Source organism: Rana temporaria, chromosome 1 (assembly GCF_905171775.1).
Source record: "Rana temporaria chromosome 1, aRanTem1.1, whole genome shotgun sequence".
NCBI lineage: Eukaryota > Metazoa > Chordata > Amphibia > Anura > Ranidae > Rana > Rana temporaria.
In genome coordinates this window covers 90,230,015-90,252,221 of record NC_053489.1, presented here as the reverse complement: position 1 = coordinate 90,252,221, position 22,207 = coordinate 90,230,015, and the positions used below count along the sequence as shown (strand labels likewise).

The 22,207-nt window shown below is 42.6% G+C and overlaps 1 protein-coding gene across 1 annotated transcript in view; it reads right to left on the bottom strand.

Annotated features, from left to right (window-relative positions):
* The window catches only part of ADAMTS6 (ADAM metallopeptidase with thrombospondin type 1 motif 6), a 397,790-nt gene that overhangs the window by 108,074 nt on the left and 267,509 nt on the right, over positions 1 to 22,207 (bottom strand). Inside the window, exons 13-14 of the mRNA XM_040340248.1 lie at positions 15,784 to 15,929; positions 2,891 to 2,954 (exon numbers count right to left, since the gene is read on the bottom strand). Of these exons, the coding sequence (XP_040196182.1) occupies positions 2,891 to 2,954; positions 15,784 to 15,929 (210 nt within the window). The remainder of the gene's footprint in view (positions 1 to 2,890; positions 2,955 to 15,783; positions 15,930 to 22,207) is intronic.

Sequence of the window (22,207 nt, the reverse complement as noted above, 5' to 3'; positions counted from 1 at the left end):
ATGTGGATTACAACTATGCAGCTCATGGGTGAGCTGTTATTTAAGAAATGCGGCACAGGCTAACACAAGTCACTTTGCATCCCATATAACACCATAACCCTTCCATCATCCTGTAAAGGCTTAAAGTTAGAGGCTAAAGGGGTATATTTATAAAGCAGTAAATGTTACATTCACCAAACATTCCTATGTTCCTGGTGCATGTGTTGTAAATAACAGTAAGTGATTCAACTGCAGTGAATGTTTGGCAAATGTCACAGTCACTGCAATACAGTAAATATGCCTCTTTAGGAGCCTATTTTAATACACATTTGTCTAAACTTGATATCAAATTCCAATAGAAGTTGAGGATACTGTGTTATGAATGTTCTTATACAATACTTGTCTTAATGATGGAACCTGTGAGCAATCTCTGACAGTTTAGTGTTACAGGTTAGCAGCCAATGACAGTGTTAGCAATGAGCAATTTCTGATGGGCTTTGGATAGAAGTGAACAATCTCTTCCAGTTTCTTGCAATATGTGAACAGCAACAATGGACTGAGGGTAGGGTCAAGTATCTTGACAATAGAAAACCTCTGCTGTAAAATCACATTTTCCACAAACTGATCCTTTTCTTTTCTATGTTGGCTAAGAATTATCCATTGCTGTTAAACCATACCACCTGAACAATGGCAACTTACAACTGCTTAGACATAACCTCTACCTATCTTTTCCACTGGTGGGCCTTAGGAGTCCCAGTCAAATATTGCCAGAGGAAGAAATAAGGATCAGTGTGGGGCTGAAACCTGCCTACCCCCAGCTACCCACTCACATCAACAATGTTTCCAATTGGCTTCCTTTCTATCCCACCACCTAAAACACTACTGAGCCCAGAGTACATTATACTGTATAGAAGGGGTCTCCAAAATCTTTAAACAAGGGGCCAGTTTACTGTCCTTCAGACTTTAGGGGGGGTGGACTGTGGCCAGTGGCAGTAGAAAATGTCCTGGTGTCAATGGGAATAAACAATGCCACAAATTTAGTGGATGAAATAATTTCCCATCATTGGCGACAGTGGGAGGCAATAGTGCCTGATCGTTGGTGTCAGTGGGAGGAATAGTGCCCCATCATTGGTGTCAGTGAAAGGAATAGTGCCCCATTGCTGGGGTCAGTGGCAGGAATTATGCCCCTGTTGGTGGTGTCAGTGGGAGAAATAGTGCCCCATTGTTGGTGTCAGTGGGATAAATAGTGCCCCATTGTTGATAACAGTGGGATAAATAGTGCCCCATTGTTGGTGTCAGTGGGAGGAATAGTGTCCCAAGGGACATATAAAGGCAAGCAAAGGGCCGAGGCCACTTCTGTATAGTATAATTCATTTTCTTCCATAATTAAGGTGCCCACCAGTGCCAGGACAAAGTCCTGTAGCTGCCAAGATGAAAAGGCCAACGTTTTCCCAGTCCTAGAGCCCACCCATATAGGCTGCAATAATCTCCCCTTTGGTCAGTGTCTACAGCTACAATAATAATAATATTAAAAATAATAATAATAAACGCTATTTTATATAGTGCCTTTAAGGTTAGCTTCTCGAAGTGCTTTACAAAGAAAACACAAGAAATACACAGGGTAAAACAAAGGGATAATTAAGTGAAAGGCTGTCTAAAGAAAAACGTTTTTAGATTTGATTTGAAGATGACTCTCTAATGTTTTTTGGAGGTGAATTCCAGAGTTTTGGAACATAGCAGGAGAAGGTTGTGTCTTCCATCAAGTGTACATGAGAAGGGAACACACACAGAAGACCAAAATTTGAGGAGCGGAGGTTACGAGGGGGCGAATAAATTGATAACATTTCAGAAAGATAATGGGTGCCAAGCAATGAAGAGCCTTATAGGTGAGCAAGAGGATCTATGCGAAACCTGATGGGTAGCCAGTGCAAGGACTCCAGGATAGGGGTAATATGATCACTTGTACCGGACCGAGTCAGGATTCTGGCTGCAGAATTTTGAACATATTACATTCAATTAAAGAGGAAGTAAACCCTGATGGGTTTTACTTCCTCTTAGTTTCCCTGCAAAGGTAAAGCATAACGGGCTACTATGCATCGCATAGTAGCCCACTATGTGTCACTTACCTGAAACCGAAGCCTGTGATGTCCCCGATTTCCTCACTGGCTGTAAGCGTCCATTCTTCACCCCTATTCCTTCCGGGCCACAAACTCCGGCTCTGTGACTGGCAGGAGTCGCGTGACGTCACTCCCGCAGATGCAGGAGCCGGCAGTCACGGCATGACCCCCACTAGAAAGGGCACAGCGTGCCCTTTCTAGAAAGCGCATCCCCCAAATACACCAGTAAATGCGCGTTAGACATCCCTGTTCGGGCGATTTGTAAATATCTCCTAAACCATGTAGGTTTAGGAGATATTTCTTGCACCTACAGGTAAGACTTAACCTAGGCTTACCTGTAGGTGAAAGTGGTCTGTAAGGGTTTACAACCACTTTAATAGTGGATTTAGGTACACCAGCGAGAAGAGCATTGCAGTAGTCAATTCGGGAGAACACAAATGTATGGATCAGCTTTTCAGCTACAGTGTATGATAGCAAAGGATGCAGCCCAGCAATGTTTCTCAAGTGGGAAAAAAAAAATCTGGCAACATGTTGTACATGTGGATCAAACGTTAAGCTAGGATCAAATAGACCCATAGATTTTTCAATTTAGACTGAAGATCAAGAAGATCTATGGATAAGCTACCAGGACTGGCCTTACATAATTGATAAGGGGTGCCAATAAGCATGACTTCAATCTACAGCTGCCTCTGGTTTAGACAGAAGTTAAATACCACAAATGCTGAGGCCCAGTGTGATGTGCTCAGGCATACTATGTGAAACTTTAATAGCTGGGCAATGTCATATGTACTTACATCAGTGTTACAGGAGCGGTAGCGTTTCCTCTCTCCCAGGCAGTACTTTCCTCCTCCCGACGGTCTGTAAAAAGGAACTGTGATTTACATTTGTATGCTTTGTAATTTAACATAATCATCAGCCAGCTGCAGATATTCACATATCAAAACATGGAAGCAAATCAGGCTTAATTTCTAGGGATGTCCAAGGACCTGACGTAACAGTAGTTAAAACATGCAGTGACCTTTCCCTGTTAACTATTTGCAGTCCCTCTGAGCCTAGGAGTGTCTGGAAAAGAAATACAATCTCACTGGGGATACCGGCATAGACACAATACATCTCCTTATGTTTCAGTGATCTCACTGTCTTTGGTATTATAATTTAATAACATCAAACTTGGCTTGTAGTGCCCAGAGTGATATTGGACAATCATGTCTGTCTATTGGGAATAACAAGTACAACATGGAAATGAACTAACATTTCTATGACTATATAGATTATAGGATGTACCAAAGCAAAGAGCAGTGTATTCTCCTCCTAGCAGACAGCTACTTTCTCTATCGTTACTAGAGCTGCATACAAGTAAGGCCTTGTACACCCGACCGAGTTTCTCGGCAAAAACCAGCAAGAAACTTGCTGGGAGAGATTTTTTTGCCGAGGAAACCGGTCGTGTGTACATTTTCGTCGAGGAAACTGTCGAGAAACTCGACGAGCCAAAAAGAGAGCATGTTCTCTATTTCCTTGACGGGAATGGAGAAAATTGGCTTGTCGAGCTTCTCGACAGCCTAACAAGGAACTCGACGAGGAAAACGATGTGTTTCGCCCGTCGAGTTCCTCGGTCGTGTGTACGAGGCTTCAGGGAGACATGATTGCTAGAAGGGAAACACAGACTTTTCTTCTGTCGGGTGCTTTCATGAGGCCTTGTGTGACTTAAAGTGTTTTTAAAAGAAAGAATGGAAGCAATTCCTTTCCCTTCATACAAGGCAAGGGGCAGCTAAATTAACAACTGCACAGGAAACATCATTAGATAATAGGGCCCATTTACATTTGTGCACTGTATTATGTTGTGCATCGCATTAGAGCAGTATATTAATTTTGAATAGGCTGCCAACCACCCCATGGTGTCCTCAATTGGACATGACTTTTCTTTTATAACAAAATTCACTACTGTGGGTTGCCAAGCCTTGAGGTATGCTTACAACACAGGTGCACTGGGGATGGTGCATCGGGATGCCAATCAGAATAAATGGCACTGCATCACACCATCATAAATAACCACCCGTAAAACTATTTTACATAAACATTAACCACCTGCCCTCCAGAAGTTTTACCCTCCTTCATGACTAGGCTATTTTTTTCTATACGACACTGCGTTACTTTGACAATTGCGCGGTCATGCAATGCTTTTTGTAAATTAAACTCATGTTGTGTTTTTTCTCACAAACTGACACAAACCGCAGATAAATCCCATCGAATGGGTTTCAGCGGATAGATTCTATGGTGTGTACACTCCGGCGGATATTTATCCACGGATATTTCCGAATTCCAGCAGATAAATATTTGTCGACATGCACAGAATATCTATCCGCTGGAATCGGATCCCACGGATGGATCCGCTCGTCTGTACAGACTCACCGGATCCATCCGTCCAAAGGGATTCCCCGCACGCGTCGTAATGATTTGACGCATGCGTGGAATTCCTTGTATGACAGCGTTGTGCCCGTCGCCACGTCATAATCGCGGCGACGGCGCGACACGTCATCGCCAGAGGATTTCAGCGCGGATTTCAATGCGATGGTGTGTACACTCCATCGCATGAAAATCCGCCGAAATCCTCAAGAGGATTTATCCACGGAAACGGTCCGCTGGACCGTATTCGCGGATAAATTCTCTCGTGTGTATGGGGCCTGACACTTGGGGGAACCAGTGATACTAATACAGTGATCAGTGCTAAAAATATGCACTGCCACTGTAGTAATGACAGTGGCTGGGAATGGGCTGGGAATGTGCTGCTTTCACTAAGGGATGTGATGGATTTTATTTCTTGTTTTGCAGGGAAACAAAATCTAGCACATCCCTGCTGACACGACAGAGCTCTGCCTTGTTTACATAGGCAGAGCTCAGCCCAGTCTGTCTCCTCTCTGATTAGCAGGTGCCAATGGGCGTCCATTGGCCGACAACTGTCGATTGGCTTCTGCTGTTCAGTTCTGCTGTGACTAAACCCATTCAGTTCTCTCAGTAGACAAAAGGTTATGTGGGGAGGTGAGGAAAGGAAGAGCAGGGCCAGCACAGACAGTACATAGACACTTCCAGAATAGTAGAGGGTTATGGCAGGAGGGAGAGGAACTGTGGCTCTGCTTGATAACTGACACTCCCTGGACTGGTCAATTTCACTAGAAAATTTTAAGTGAATAAAAAATTATTTAAAGCGGAGGTCTGCAGAATTAAATTTTTTTTTTTTTTTTTTAAAGTCAGCAGCTACAAATACTGCAGCTGCTGACTTTTAAAATAAGGACACTTACCTTTCCAGGGCGCCCGCGATGTTGGCGTCCCTCGGCCCTTGGGTGCTGCCGCTACCATCTTCGGTAAGCCTTACGACTTCACTTCCTGGTTCCCTACTGCGCATGTGCAAGCCGCGCTGCGCAATCCAAATGGTACCTGCTGTCTTCTGGGACCCATGTGTCTCCCAGAAGAAAGCGGGGGGAGACTTGAAGAGGCGTAGATACCCGCAGATAATGCAGCTATCTATGCCCGGAAGTGGGTGCAAATACCTGTATTATAGAGGTATCTGCTCCCCCTCCCCTGAAAGGTGCCAAATGTGACAACGGAGGGGGGGAGGGTTCCAAAAAATGGAAGTTCCATTTTCGGGTGGAACTCTGCTTTAAGGAAAGGAAAAATGCTGCAAGTAAGCATTTAAAATACTTGTTTTTTTCATGCTTTTAACCTGCATTTTTTTTAAGTTGGTGACAGTGTCCCTTTAACCCTTTCCTGCCGACGTAATATATATGTGGCCCCACTGCACTGCGCTTTTTTTCTCCCTTTATGCTGGGAGCACAGAGACTGGGGTCTCCCCCGACAGCCCCGGGCCCTGTACTAAAGATCAGGGACCCGGAACTCCTGACCCTGGGTCACCTGATCACTGTAATAGCCTCTAATTAGCTACCACAGTGATCAGTCACTGTGAAGCCCGCCCATGTGTTTCTCTCTCTGTGAATGGATAGGAAAGATATATTGTATCTAAATAATATAATATAATATCTTTTCTCTAAATAAATAATACAAAATAAAATAAAAAATAAAGAGAAAATACCTAGATCAAGGTTTGATCTAGGTCAGTGCCAGGGATAGTGTTTAGGTCACGTAAGAGTCAAAGGTCAAGGTCAGAGCCAAAGGTCAGGGCCAGTATATTTTGGGCAGGATTTTTTTATTTTTTATTAGCGGCAGTGTTAGTGTCAGTGTGTTTTACGTAGGACAAAAATATTTGCACTATTGCTTCTGGGCTGTACTATGGGTACAAACAACAAATAACTTATGTGGTATTGCTGCGATTGGCAGGAGCAGGAGAATTTATTTTGGGTTGTTCTTTGGTGGTAGGTTATTATTATTATTATACAGGATTTATATCGTGCCAAAAGTTTACGCAGCACTTTACAACTTGAGGTTATGGTAGTAACAAGAAACATACAGCTACTTTTTAAAAAAGATATATATTTCTTTTACTATTTTGGTAAGTTCTCCTAATAGAAAAAAAAAAGAAATCAGCAGATATCCATAATCATTTACTACCAAATGAAAGCCCAATTTGTCCTGAAAAAAAAAAAAAAAAACAAGTAGCCAGATTCAGTAAGACTTACGACGGCGTATCAGTAGATACGCCGTCGTAAGTCCGAATGCGCGCTGTCGTATATTTAAGCGTATTCTGGAAACCAGATACGCTTAAATTTGGCCAAGATACGACCGGCGTAAGTCTTCTACGCCGTCGTATCTTGGCTGCATATTTACGCTGGTCGCTAGGGGCGTGTACGTGAATTTACGCGTTGAATATGCAAATGACCTAGATACGCCGATTCACGAACGTACTTGCGCCCGATACGCTGTTTACGTAAGGAGTTTTTCCGGCGTAAAGATAAACCACCAAAAAGATGGCGCAGCCCATGCAAGGTATGAACGACGAAACAGCCGCCGTATTTTACGTTCACGTCGAAAGCAATGAGTATTTGCGACGTGATTCTGAGCATGCGCACGCATGCGCCGTACCAACGGCCCTCATTTACATGGGGTCACGGTTAATTTAAATGAAGCCCGCCCACGACATGCCTACTTTGAATTAGGCGGGGTTACGCCGGGCCATTTGCGCTACGCCAACATAACTTAGGAAGCAATTGCTTTGTGAATACAGTACTTGCCTCACTATGTTATGTCGGCGCAGTGCAAATGGGATGTGCTACGCCGGCATAAAGATACGCTGCCATACGTGAATCTGGCTAAAGGTATAATCCACCTGGATGCACAAAGTAGTTGTGATGATATGTACAGTTTTACTAACACATGTCAAAGTTGCAAAATTGTGCTTAGGCATTAATATTTGTTTTACCCTTAGAGGTGAAGGGTTAAGCTAATTGAATGGCGTTAACAATGTTGAGATGCTTACCAGGAACAAGTGTACAGATCAAGTGTTGTAATTTCACTGTTTGCATACTTATTCTGGGTAAGTGACACAGAAAGTATTGAAGCCAGCGGTATCCAGGCAGCTAGTATTTGCAGAAGAAGGTCACCCCTGGCAGGTTATATATTTATCCCAGTACAAGTTTCCATTAAAAATTATAATTGTCACTACTTTTCTACCGCACAGCAGGCCAAGAGTTGGAATGCTTTGCTTTCCACTACACCATTTTCCCTGTGATTCCAACTAAGACTTTCCTAGTGACCTGCAAGCCTTTCTAAGTACTGTCAGCCTTCTCTGTATCAAATCTACAATATAACACATAAAATAGATCTCTCCTGATATAGAAAAAGGTGGTAAGTGCCAAGTGCTTGTGAATAATGACCTCACTTTGTCATGTAATATATTAGGAGCTGGAGTTTACCAGAGACACGGCCAAACAGGCCCCGGGGAATGACAGAACTGTGAAACAGTTTAACTTCCAGGAAAGTGTAAAAATAACGAATAAAAAATGGCTGTTTGACGTTATTTATTATTTGGTGGTAATAAATCTATTTTTAGGTTTTCACTTCTGTGGTGGCTTCTCTTTAAGTGAATACCCATTCCTTCGCAAGGAAAATCTTAAGATTTCCAAAATCCATTGAATGCTATATACTGTATTAGGACATACCTAAAGATCTTAAACCAGTATTAAACCCAAAACAATAAATGTAATAAACATTACAGCTAAGGCCCCTTTCACACTGGGGCGGGATGTGCAGAAGCGCATTGCCGGCGGTATTAACCCTTTTTCGGGCATTAGCGGGGGTTAATACCGCACTGCTAGCGGCTGAATACCACCACAATTCCGTGGCAATTCAGACGGTATAGCGCCTCTGCACAGGCGTATTGCTGGCGGTATTACCTCGGTTTCCCATTACTTTCAATGGGAAGGAGCGGTAAACACACGGCTCCTCTCACCGCTCCTCTCACCGCTCCAAAGATGCTGCTGGCAGGACTTTTGGAGTGGTCCCGCCAGCGCATCGCCTCAGTGTGAAAGCCCTCGGACTTTCACATTGAGAATGCTGTGAAGGAGTTTTTCACGCAGTATTTAGGCGCTATTTTTAGCGCTAAACCGCCTGAAAAACTCCTCAGTGTGTAAGGGGCCTTACTGATTTTTAGATGTGGTAGCTGATTCTTTTCACCTGGTGAACTGGACAATAACACACCTTGTGATTAGAGTGCAGGGACACCTTTGGACAGCACCATTGTTAATATGGGGGGAAGGAAGTGTTAAATGTACTAGCAGATGCTAACAAATTGAGGCCAACCTCCAGCTACCACTTTTAAGCAGTTACAGCAAACTATTTTGTTCCTTTGGGGGATAAAGGTTTTACAGAAATGAATAAAACCTGACCATTGTAAGCACCTTTGTCAGTGTTAAATGGTTTGTCCCAACCCTCTAACTTCTACAGTATACAGTTGTGCTCATAAGTTTACATACCCTGGCAGACTTTATGATTTCATGGCCATTTTTCAGAGAATATGAATAACACAAACTTTTCATTCACTCATGGTTAGTGTTTGGCTGAAGCCATTTATTATGAATCAACTGTGTTTATTTCTTAATACTGTGTATTGCCCCCTTTAACATCAATGACAGCTTGAAGTCTTTTGTGGTATTTGTGGATGAGGCTCTTTATCTTCTCAGATAGTAAAATGCCCATTCCTCTTGGCAAAAAGCCTCCAGTTCCTGTAAATTATTGGGCTGTCTTGCATGAACTGCATGTTTGGGATCTCCCCAGAGTGGCTCAATGATTTTGAGGTCAGGAGACTCGGATGGCCACTTCAGAACCTTCACTTTATTCTGCTGTAGCCAATGACAGGTCGATTTGGCCTTATGTTTTGGATCATTGCCATGTTGGAGTGTCCAAGTACCTCCCATGCGCAGCTTCCAGGCTGATGATTGCAAATGTTCCTCCAGTATTTTTTGAGAACATACTGCATTCATCTTGCCATAAATTTTGACCAAATTTCCTGTGCCTTTGTAGCTCACACATCCCCAAAACATCAGCGATCCCCCTCCGTGTTTCACAGTAGGAATGGTATACCTTTCATTATAGGCCTTCTTGACTCCTCTCCAAATGAAACGCTTATGGTTGTGGCCAAAAAGCTAAATTTTGGTCACATCACTCCAAATGACTTCGTGCCAGAAGGTTTGAGGCTGGTCTCTGTGCCGTTTGGCGTATTGTAGGCGGGATACTTTGTGGCATTTGAGTAGTAATGGCTTTCTTCTCGCGACTCGACCATGCAGCCCCTCTTTCTTCAAGTGCCTCATTATTGTGCATATTGAAACAGCCACACCACATGTTTTCAGAGAGTCCTGTATTTCACCTGAAGTTATTTGTGGGTTTTTCTTTGCATCCCGAACAATTTTCCTGGCAGTTGTGGCTGAAATTTTAGTTGGTCTACCTGACCGTGGTTTGGTTTCAACAGAACCCCTCATTTTCCTCTTCTTGATTAGAGTTTGAACACTGCTAATTGGCATTCTCAATTCCTTGGATATCTTTTAAAATCCCTTTTCTGTTTTATACAGTTCAACTACCTTTTCCTGCAGATCTTTTGAGAATTCCTTTGCTTTCCCCATGACTCAGAATCCAGAAACATCGGTGCAGCACTGGCTGAAAGATGTAAGGGTCTGTCAGGAGTCCAGAAACTCATTGACCTTTTATACACAAACACTAATTACAAGCAAACAGATCACAGGTAAGGATGGTTACCTTTAATAGCCATTCAAACCCCTTTGTGTCAACTTGTAGTTCCTGTTGTCATTATGATTTAAAAAGAGTAAACACAGTTGATTGATAATAAATGGCTTCAGCCAAACACTAACCATGAGTGAAAGAAATGTTTTTGTGCTATTATTCATATTCTCTGAAAAATGGCCAAGAAATCATAAATTCTGCCAGAGTATGTAAACTTATGAACACAACTGTATCTGCAGAACAGGTTAAAGAGGTAGTAAACCACATTTTCTTTTTAAATCCTACAAGGCAATGTCATAATGTACTAGTATCCATGAGAAACTTACCTTAAAACGAAGCCCTCCAGCGATGCGTTGTCACCTCTGAAAGGGCCTTCCATCTTCCCCCGTTCATCCTTCCGGGTTTGCAGACACCAGTTGTGTGAGTGGTCGGAGCCGTAATGACGTCACTCCCATGCATGCACGCGGTAGCCGCTGTTCACTGTACAGAACACATGTGCCACTGACGTCACTGGCTGAATCAAAAATAAATATCTCCTAAACGGTGCACATTTAGGATATATTTACTGTACCTATAGGCAAGCTTTACTATAAGCTTACCTATAGGTATAAGTCATGCATGGGAGTTTATTCCCACTTTAACCACTTGACCTCCGGAAGGTTTACCCACCTTCACGGCCAGGCCATTTTTTGTGATACGGCACTGTGTTACTTTAACTGACATATGCGCTGTTGTGCAAACATTTTTCATAAATTTAGGTTAATATGTATTCTGCTCTGCTACATATTTTTGCAAAAAAAATCCCAAATAAGTGTATATTGATTGGTTTGCGCACAAATTATAGGGGGTAATCCACAAAAGGGATACGCCGGCGTATCTACTGATACGCCGTCGTATCCCTGTTTCTATCTATGGAACTGATCCACAGAATCAGTTTACCATAGATAGGCAGAAGATCTGACATGTGTAATTGAATTACACTGTCGGATCTTAAGGATGCAATTCTAGGCCGGCCGCTAGGTGGCGAGGCCATTGCGGCCGGCCTAGAATATGCAAATGAACACTTACGGCGATCCACGAACGTTCCGACGGGCCCGTCGCTCTAAATCTACGTCGTTTACGCAGAGTTACGCCGCGTAAAACTAGGGCTGAGCCCTAGTTCTCTTAAGCCATGTTAAGTATGGCCGTCGTTTCCCGCGTCGAAATTTAAATTCTACGTCGTTTGCGTAAGACGTTCGTGAATGGCGCTGGACGCCATTTACGTTAACGTCTAAGCAAATGACGCCGGAGCGACGTCAGTTAGCGCAATGCACGTCGGGTAAGTTACCCGACGGAGCATGCGCAGTACGTCCGGCGCGGGAGAGCGCCTAATTTAAATGGGACTCGCCCCATTAGATTCGGCACGCCTTGCGCCGGACACATTTAAGTTACACCGCCACAAATTTCAAGGTAAGTGCTTTGTGGATCGGGCACTTAGGGAGAAATTTTGCGGCGGTGTAACTTAAATCGGAAGATTTAAGTTGCGCCCGATATTTGTGGATTTGGCCCTCAGAGTCTACAGACTATGGGATTTTTTTTTTTTTACTAGCTAAGGTGGTTATCAGCGACTTATAGCAGGCTGCAATATTGCGGTGGACATTCTGACACTAACTGACACTTTTTGCGGACCAGTAACACTAATACAGTGATTAGTGCTAAAAATATGCACTGTCACTGCACTAATGACACTGTCTGGGTAGGGGTTAACATCAGGTGTAATCAAAGGGTTGTAGACACATGTGTGTGCCTAGCCAGTGTTTTACTACACTTTCCGGGGTGCTTTTACTAGGGGAAGAGATGGAATTTGCAGAGACACAAATTCCATTTCTTCCCTCCTGTCAGAAGGGCGATCTGCCTTGCTTACATAGACACAAGACTTGAGACTGGGGCGGAGGTTCACATTCCAGCAGGACAATGATCCTAAACATACAGCCAGAGCTACAATGGAATAGTTTAGATCAAAGCATATATCTGTGTTAGAATGGCCCAGTCACAGGCCAGACCTAAATCCAATTGAGTATCTGTGGCAAGACTTGAAAATCGCTGTTCGCAGATGCTCTCCATCCAATCTGAGAGAGCTTGAGCTATTTTGCAAAGAAGAATGGGTAACAATTTCACTCTCTAGATGTGCAAAGCTGGTAGAGACATCCCAAAAAAAGACTTAAAAATGTAATTGCAATGAAAGGTGGTTCTACAAAGTATTGACTCGGGGGGGGGGGCTGAATACAAATGCACACCACACTTTTCACATATTTGTAAAAAAAAGTGGAAAACCGTTTGTCATTTTCTTTCCACTTCACAATTATTTGTCACTTTGTGTTGGTCTATCACATAAAATCCCAATAAACTACATTTACGTTTTTGGTTGTAACATGACAAAATGTGGAAAATGTCAAGGGGTATGAATACTTTTTCAAGCCATTGTAACGAGGTCCCGTTTCTCACATTCCCCTTTTAATGACCCCATCCCTCTGTTTTACTGTTTTGATGTATGACATCTTCCACTCCAATTAACAGCAGGAACACCATAATTAAAACAAATGTGAGAACTTGTCCCAGCAAGGAAAATTTAATAATGTAGTCTTGGTTAGTGGCAAAGGAAAAGTTTAAACTATCAGCAGATTAAAAAATAACACCAATGTAGGAATGCATTCATCAAAGTATATTTTTCAAAGCAATTCAAATAAGTACCAGAACTTGACCTGATATTAGCCTCTTGCAGTCCCTGTACACCACAGGATTAAGACTAGGAAAGAGAGAAGCAGCACAAAGAACCAATCAGATGTGCTGCAGCACTCAGGTGCTGACAACCAACATGCTAATACATTAGACAGAGCAGAGTGACAGAGAGATGAGCTCATCAGTCTGCTGCTTCTCCTTCACAGTCTAGTTATAGTTCTTAAAATGTCACTAAACCACAACATAAAAAACTATCAATAAATTCTGTATTACATGCTGTTCGTACTCAGTCACTATGAGTTTTGTTTTCTGTATTCTGCAAAAAAACTGGCTAATCCTGTTGCTCTCTATCTCCACCTTCTGTCCATGTCCCCAATTCAGCTAGGGATTTTGCACCTGTAGTGGCAGCTCTGCACATGCTCAGTTTTTAGTGAGTTTCTATGCTGAGCATTTCCTCCCTATCACATCTGAGCAGCCCATGTGACTATAGAGCGACACACGTGGACATATATACAGTGGTAAATGACAGCCCCTCCCTCCTCCTTCTCCATGCCCACTACCCAGCTAAACACAATGGGGGTGGGATATTACATGTAGATTAATGGAGTCTTCACCTCCCTCTTATTCTAAGACACAGGCTGGAGGGGCGTGGCACAGCCTATGACTGGCAGAATTGCACCCACGCCATGTTATTGCCAAAAAATAATAAAGATTTGATTTCAAATATATATATTTGTAAGACCATTTAAAACAGTTTATTGATAATAATTATTTATTTTCACTCTATTCCCAAGGCTATTTTATTTTATTTTGAACATGTGACCAGCAGCAAAGGACTAGAAGCTTCTCCTGCTTCTGTTTCCCTACAGACAGGCTGGGAAAGATCTGGGTTATGTGACAGCTGTATATTGATTAGGATTTTTTTAAATTATTATTATTATTAAGATGATTACAGTTCCATCATCCACATACAGAAGTAGAAGGGACAATGTAAATGAAACAGTGCGTGTTTAGTAACACTTTAATGGCGATAGAGAAAAAGTCAGGTCTCCAGGCTGGCTGTGCTGTCTGGTAAGGTTTTTGTAAATTTTAGGACTGGATGGACATAAATACAAATCCTCTAGCATGTAAAACAGCTATTACATATGTATTTCATCCATGCATTTAGAGCTTTAAAGCATGGCCATCTGATTCTTCCTATATTGAATTGTATTGTAACTGTCTGCCCTCATGTGGTTAAGCGCTGCGCAAACTTTTGGTGCTGTTTAAATCATGTATAGTAAAAAAAAATAATAATAACAATAATAATAATAAAGCACAATGCATATTTGCTATTACAGTTGATCATTACAGTGCTCCTCGTGCCTGTTTGAAACAGTGTCACATGTTTGAATTATTGCAGGAAATTGAAACCAAATATATAGTTAAGGATATAATTTAAAGGGGCTGTAAAGGTAATTTTTTTCCCCTAAATAGCTTCCTTTACCTTAGTGCAGTCCTCCTTCACTTACCTCATCCTTCGTTTTTGCTTTTAAATGTCCTTATTTCTCCTGAGAAATCCTCACTTCCTGTTCTTCTGTCTGTAACTCCACACAGTAATGCGAGGCTTTCTCCCTGGTGTGGAGAAAGCCTCTTGAGGGGGGAGGGGGCGAGCAGGAGTGTCAGGACACTCTCTACTTTGCAGATAGAGAAAGGAGCTGTGTGTGTTAGTGGGCATCCTGACACTCCTGCTCGCGTCCTCCCCCCTCAAGAGGCTTTCTCCACACCAGGGAGAAAGCCTTGCATTACTGTGTGGAGTTACAGACAGAAGAACAGGAAGTGAGGATTTCTCAGAAGAAAAAAGGACATTTAAAAGCAAAAACGAAGGATGAGGTAAGTGAAGGAGGACTGCACTAAGGTAAAGGAAGCTATTTAGGGGGAAAAAAATTACCTTTAAGGAGCTAAAGCAATGCTGTGATATGGGTATCCTCAGTGTGCCGTTACTTCATACTCCTTTCTTATTATTGCATATTACTTGTGAGTTAGTCTAACCAGCAAAAAAATTCAAAGGGATGCTGGAGAAACTTTCATTGATGATACTCTAAATACAGAGAGTAATTATGTACAGTCATGGCATTAAAAGCATACCTCCCAACTTTCTGAGATAGTATGAGGGACGCCTACCAGAAAAAGTATGCAGGCATAGGACACACCCCTTGCCACGCCCTCTTAAAGGAGAATTGTACAAAAAAATAAGTTTTTTTTTACCACTACTATTCCTTTATATTGGCTTTTGGAATTTACAAATGCAGCAATTTAGAAACCAGATGAAATGTTTAGCACTGGGAAACACTTTTTGATAGATAAAACGTGAATTTTATAAACATCTATATAGATCAGACCAAAATGAGGAGGAATGAGGGACAGAGGGACATTTCTCCAAATCAGGGACAGTCCCTCGAAATCAGGGACAGTTGGGAGGTATGTTAAAAGTACTCTGGACTAGAACTGCAGATTATCCTAATTTAGCTCTGAATGGACAGCAAGTTACAAACATTTGGCCTTTTGATAACGAAGAAATGCCTATGTGTAACCAAGCAAACACTTCAGTGTACATTCAAACAACATATTCTTCATTATGGCAAAATGATCTTTAACTGGAATACTACATTTATATCTCAGTGGCCTGTTTAGGCATTCACAGACAAGCCAGGAGCAAATTATGACATCACATAAAAAAGAATACTTTAAATCTTAACATGATCCAAATGGTTCCTTAGGTTGGCTCAGGCTTACTTTAGCTACTTACGCTGGACTGTCACAGTGTCTTATAGATGAGGAGACTCCTCCACCGCAGGTCCTGGTGCACTCTCCCCAAACTGACCACGGTCCCCAGTCTCCATCAATGCTTTTTGGCCAGGTCCCAAAATTGACACATTCTCCCTGATAACACCACTGAAAAGAAATCCAGAGATACATTAAGATCAGCCTTAGCGGTATCTATAAAGTTTTGCAAGTAAGTACAGTTTGCCAAATTGAAAAAAAATTATTGACAGGTATTAATGCGGAAAATTCTCATACCCATAAATATACACAGGGCTTTTTTTCTCAAATAATAGGTGCTGAAACTTAACCACGACCCCACAAAACCCCTCCCCCTACACACACCCTCCAAATCACATCAAATAGTGGGTGTGGTCAATCAGAACTGTCACTTGTAAACGCAGAAACCAGACTTTCGTTTTTACAAGTGATTGTGGTGAGCAGGCACCAAAGGGTCTGAGCCAGAGGTGGTGGAACTCCACCAAGTTCCCCCTTAAAAAAAGCCCTGTATATATATATATATATATATATATATATATATATATATATACACACACACACACACACTATATTACCAAAAGTATTAGGATGCCTGCCTTTAAACGCACTTTAACTTTAACATTGAGTTGGCCCACCCTTTGCAGCTATAACAGCTTCAACTCTTCTGGGAAGGCTGTCCACAAGGTTTAGGAGTGTGTTTATGGGAAAGTTTGACCATTTTTCAAGTGGCATTTGTGAGGTCGGGCACTGATGTGGACAAGAAGGTCTGTCTCACAGTCTCTGCTCTAATTCATCCCGCAGGTGTTCTATCAGGTTGAGGTCAGGACTCTGTGCAGGCCAGTCAAGATCCTCCACCCCAAGATCACTCACTTATGCCTTTGTGGACCTTGCTTTGTGCAGTCATGTTGGAACATGAAGGGGCCATCCCCAAATTGTTCCCACAAAGTTTCCAAAGTTCGGGGGAAGAAATTGTCCAAAATGTCTTAGCATGCTGACGCCCTAAGAATTTCCTTCACAGCCCCACACCATAATCCCCCCTTCACCAAATAAGTACAGAACTTAACCCGATAGAACCCCTTTGGGATGAACTACAGCGGAGACTGAGAGCCAGACCTTCTCATCCAACAACAGTGCCCTAACCTCACAGATGCTCTTCTGGAAGAATGGTCAAACATTCCCATAGACACACTCCTAAACCTTGTGAACAGCCTTCCCAGAAGAGTTGAAGCTGTTATAGCTGCAAAGGATGGACCAACCCAATATTGAACCTTACAGACTATTGATGCCATTAAAGTTCAGGCGTCCCAATACTTTTGGTAATTTAGTGTATACTGTATATAAAGAGAGAGACAGAATGGGGGAGAGAGAGAGAGAAATAGAATGGAGAAGGAGAGAGTGAATGAGACTTACACTCCTATCTATGGACACAACTCTGCCTCCAGACTTTCGATGAAAAGCAAACAATTTCTGGTTGGCCTACCCTTTTAGTGATTTGCTTCTCGCTGCAGTTGTTCAGGAACAATGCTAGCAGCCACAAGAAGGAAAATTCACAAGGTAAAGTGGAGTTCCACCCAAAAATGGAACTTCCACTTTTTGTACTCCTCCCCCCCTCTGGTGGGACATTTGGCACCTTTCAGGGGGAGCAGATACCTGTGTAATACAGGTATTTACTCCCACTTCCTGGCAAAGATCATTGCAGTGATCGCGGTGACCTACATCATGTCCAGCGGCTACACTGTCCTCCCCCGTTGTCTTCTGGGAAACACACAGGTCCCAGAAAACAGCAGGGACCAGTGAGGACGTGCAGCGCGACTCGCACATGCACAGTAGAGAACTGGGAAGTAAAGCCGCAACGTTTTACTTCCTGACTCCCTCCCCGAGGATGGCAACGGGGGCACCTCGAGAGCCCAATGATCGATCAGCTTCGGCTGCCGACATCGCGGGCACCCTGGACAGGTAAGTGTCCATTTATTGAAAGTCAGCAGTATTTCTAGCTGCTGGCTTTTAATATTTTTTTTTTTAGGCGGACCAAATAAAGTATGATCAGAAAAAAGTTGATCACTAGAGAAGATCCACAGTCTAATGTGTAACCAGTCTAACAAGATCTGTTTTTGCATAGGACAGTATGTTATGTCATCCTGTAATAAATAAGTTTCAGTTGCTGACATGTTTTTGGACTGTCATCCTGATCCTGATTTGTTACTTAGCTTGCTGGCTAAGGCCAAACATACTGCCTGAAAGTCCTACTTGTTCCAAGTCTATGACTCCCTAAGTATTGGAAAATGTACCCTGAGAAACAAGTCAGCGACGGCAACGTCTATGCTTACGGGTTCCTTACAACTTTTAAAATTTTCATGTGATTCAACATTCTCATGTACATATTTGAAAATTTAGGAATAATTTTAAAGACTGTCTTGAATGATAAGAATTTATATTTTTGCGCTCTCCGTGGTCCTGATCATGTTTTTTTTTTTTTTTTAAAGGATTAGTACTGGGAGGGTTATGTTTTACTTTATTTTATCTCTACAAAGATACCCTCCTTCCTCTACTAATGAGGTACAGTGGGGCAAAAAAGTATTTAGTCAGCCACCATTTGTGCAAGTTCTCCCACTTAAAAAGATGAGAGAGACCTGTAATTGTCATCATAGGTATACCTCAACTATGAGAGACAAAATGTGGAAACAAATCCAGACAATCACATTGTCTGATTTGAAAATAATTTATTTGTAAATGATGGTGGAAAATAAGTATTTGGTCAATATCAAAAGTTCATCTCAATACTTTGTTATATATCCTTTGTTGGCAATGACAGAGGTCAAATGTTTTCTGTAAGTCTTCACAAGGTTGTCACACACTGTTGCTGGTATGTTGGCCCATTCCTCCATGCAGATCTCCTCTAGAGCAGTGATGTTTTGAGGTTGTCGCTGGGCAACACGGACTTTCAACTCCCTCCAAAGGTTTTCTATGGGGTTGAGATCTGGAGACTGGCTAGGCCACTCCAGGACCTTGAAATGCTTCTTACGAAGCCACTCCTTCGTTGCCCGGGCGGTGTGTTTGGGATCATTGTCATGCTGAAAGACCCAGCCACATTTTATCTTCAATGCCCTTGCTGATGGGAGGAGGTTTGCACTCAAAATCTCACAATACATGGACCCATTCATTCTTTAATGTACACGGATCAGTCGTCCTGGTCCCTTTGCAGAGAAACAGCCCCAAAACATGATGTTGCCACCCCCATGCTTCACAGTAGGTATGGTGTTCTTTGGTTGCAACTCAGCATTCTCTCTCCTCCAAGCTCGACGAGTTGTGTTTCTACCAAACAGTTCTACTTTGGTTTCATATGACCATATGACATTCTCCCAATCCACTTCTGTATCATCCAAATGCTCTCTAACCAAACCTCAGACAGGCCCAGACATGTACTGGCTTAAGCAGTGGGACACGTCTGGCACTGCAGGATCTGAGTCCCTGGCGGCGTAGTGTGTTACTGATGGTAGCCTTTGTTATGTTGGTCCCAGCTCTCTGCAGGTCATTCACTAGGTCCCCCCGTGTGGTTCTGGGATTTTTGCTCACCATTCATGTGATCATTTTGATCCCACGGGGTGAGATCTTGCGTGGAGCCCCAGATCGAGGGAGATTATCAGTGGTCTTGTATGTCTTCCATTTTCTAATTTCTGCTCCCACAGTTAATTTCTTCACACCAAGCTGCTTGCCTATTGCAGATTGAGTCTTCCCAGCCTGGTGCAGGTCTACAATTTTGTTTCTGGTGTCCTTCGACAGGTCTTTGGTCTTCACCATAGTGGAGTTTGGAGTGTGACTGTTTGAGGTTGTGGACAGGTGTCTTTTATACTGATAACAAGTTCAAACAGGTGCCATTAATACAGGTAATGAGTAGAGGACAGAGGAGCCTCTCAAAGAAGAAGATACAGGTCTGTGAGGGCCAGAAATCTTGCTTGTTTGTAGAGGAGACCAAATACTTATTTTCCACCATAAATTGCAAATAAATTCTTTCCAAATCAGACAATGTGATTGTCTGGATTTGTTTCCACATTTTGTCTCTCATAGTTGAGGTATACCTATGATGACAATTACAGGCCTCTCATCTTTTTAAGTGGGAGAACTTGCACAATTGATGGCTGACAATGGGGCAGATTCTGGTACATCCGCGCAATTTTGTGCGGGCGTAACGTATCTGATTTACGTTACGCCGCCGCAACTTAGACGGGCAAGTGCTGTATTCTCAAAGCACTTGCTCCGTAAGTTGCGGCGGTGTAGCGTAAATCGGGCGGTGTAAGCCCGCCTAATTCAAATTTGGATCAGGGGGGCGTGTTTTATGTAATTCTTCTGTGACCCGACGTGATTGACGTTTTTCCTGAACGGCGCATGCGCCGTCCGTGGAATTTCCCAGTGTGCATTGCTCCAAAGTACGCCGCAAGGACGTCATTGGTTTCGACGTGAACGTAAATGACATCCAGCCCCATTCACAGACGACTTACGCAAACGACGTAACTTTTTCAAATTTTGACGCGGGAACGACGGCCATACTTAACATTGATGCGCCGCACTTATGCCACCATATAGCAGGGGCAACTATACGCCGGGAAAAGCCTAACGTAAACATTGTAACTTTACTGCGTCGGTCGCGCGTACGTTCTGGAATTCGCGTATCTAGCTAATTTGCATACTCAACGTGGAATTCGACGGAAGCGCCACCTAGCGGTAAAAAAAAAATGCAGTTTAGATCCGACGGCGTAAGAGACTTACGCCTGTCGGATCTAATGGATATCTATGCGTAACTGATTCTAAGAATCAGTCGCATAGATACGACGGGTCAGATTAGGACTTACGACGGCGTACATGGCGCTGCGCCGTCGTAAGTCCTTTGAGAATCTGGGCCTAAATACTTTTTTGTCCCACTGTATGTAGACTGGTATCCCCAGGGCAAACAGTAGCCATCTGCAATATTGAAAGTAGCCCCCAGAACTTTGAACACTGGGCCTCCAAAAAATGGACACCCCTCCTAAAGCATTGGGGTTAGTGCTGTAATGTCCCACAGTACTAAGGTGAAAATGTTTGTCATTGGGAGATAATGTGCAGCACACCTTACCCCCATGGTGGTCAATTAGGCTACATAACTTTTGCATTGTAAAAAAAAGTGGAAACACACACCACCATTTTTCTAAGTTTTATTGTAACTTTAGGCTCCATTCACACTAATGCGTTTTTTTTAATGCATTTTGCATTTTGCAGAAATGCAGGGAATTTTTTTAGCATGGTTTCCTATGGAACATGTTCACATCAATGCTTTTTTGTGCCTTTGCGTTTTTGTAAATGGCCAGGGACTTTTTTCTCCACCAAAAGCAGCATTTTGCATGTAATAGAATTCAATGAACCCGCCATCCGAAAAGCAAGTACCGCGTTTTACTGCGATTTTTCCTGCGATTTGCGATTTGAATTTTTTTTAAAACCTGTTTATAGCTGGTTGTTAAAGAAAATGTAAACAAATTAAAATTGCCGGCTAAAAACAAATTCATAAAAAAAAAAAAAAGTGCAAAAAGCAAATTTCGGTAAAATCACAGCAAGCATCGCAAAAAGCACTGCAAAAACGCTAAAAAGCAACATGCATAGGTGTGAATCGAGCCTTAAGAGCCAGTTCACACCAGACGCAGTTCCGTACAGTTTCGTGTGCATTTTTTTATGCACTAAAAAAGCATGCACAGTGTTTTCCATCTGCACCGGAAACTGACTGCATGGTGTGAACTAGAGCCATTGGAATACATGTAAAACATTGTGCATGCATTTTGTGCAGAAAAAAAGCACACAAAACTGTACGGAACTGCGTCTGGTGTGAACTGGCCCTAAAAACAATCCAGTGACGTCTATATCACATACTGGGTCTTCTCTTTGCCTCAAGTAGGGTTAGAAACCCAGAGGGGGAAAGTTGCTAAAACTGGAGCACTCAATCTGGTGCAGCTGTGTGTGGTGGCTAATCAGCTTGTAGATTCATCTTGTTCAATTAAGAATTGACTATAAAACCTGGAAGCTGATTGGTTTCTGTGCAGAACTGCACCAGATCTTGCACGCTTGCAGTTTTTTAGTATCCCTCCCCCAGCACAAATGTCCCTTCAGTCCATTCTTCCTAGCTTCTGAAAGGGAAAATTAAGGGATCTCAACTGGGAATTGGCTTTAGTAGTGTAATGTATTCTGGAAAAAGTAACTACCCTAGTTTTGTATGTAAAGCACCAAATTAAAAACTAGGTAAGAGAGATTGTGATAAGAAGTGAATATTGGGCTCACTTGGAGGTGTGGGGAAGCACATACTACCCGGTGGGACTTAGACAGTGTACCATAACCCCTGACAGGGCTTGCTTAGTGAAAGAAGTTAAGACGGGACCCTTAATTTTGTAGGA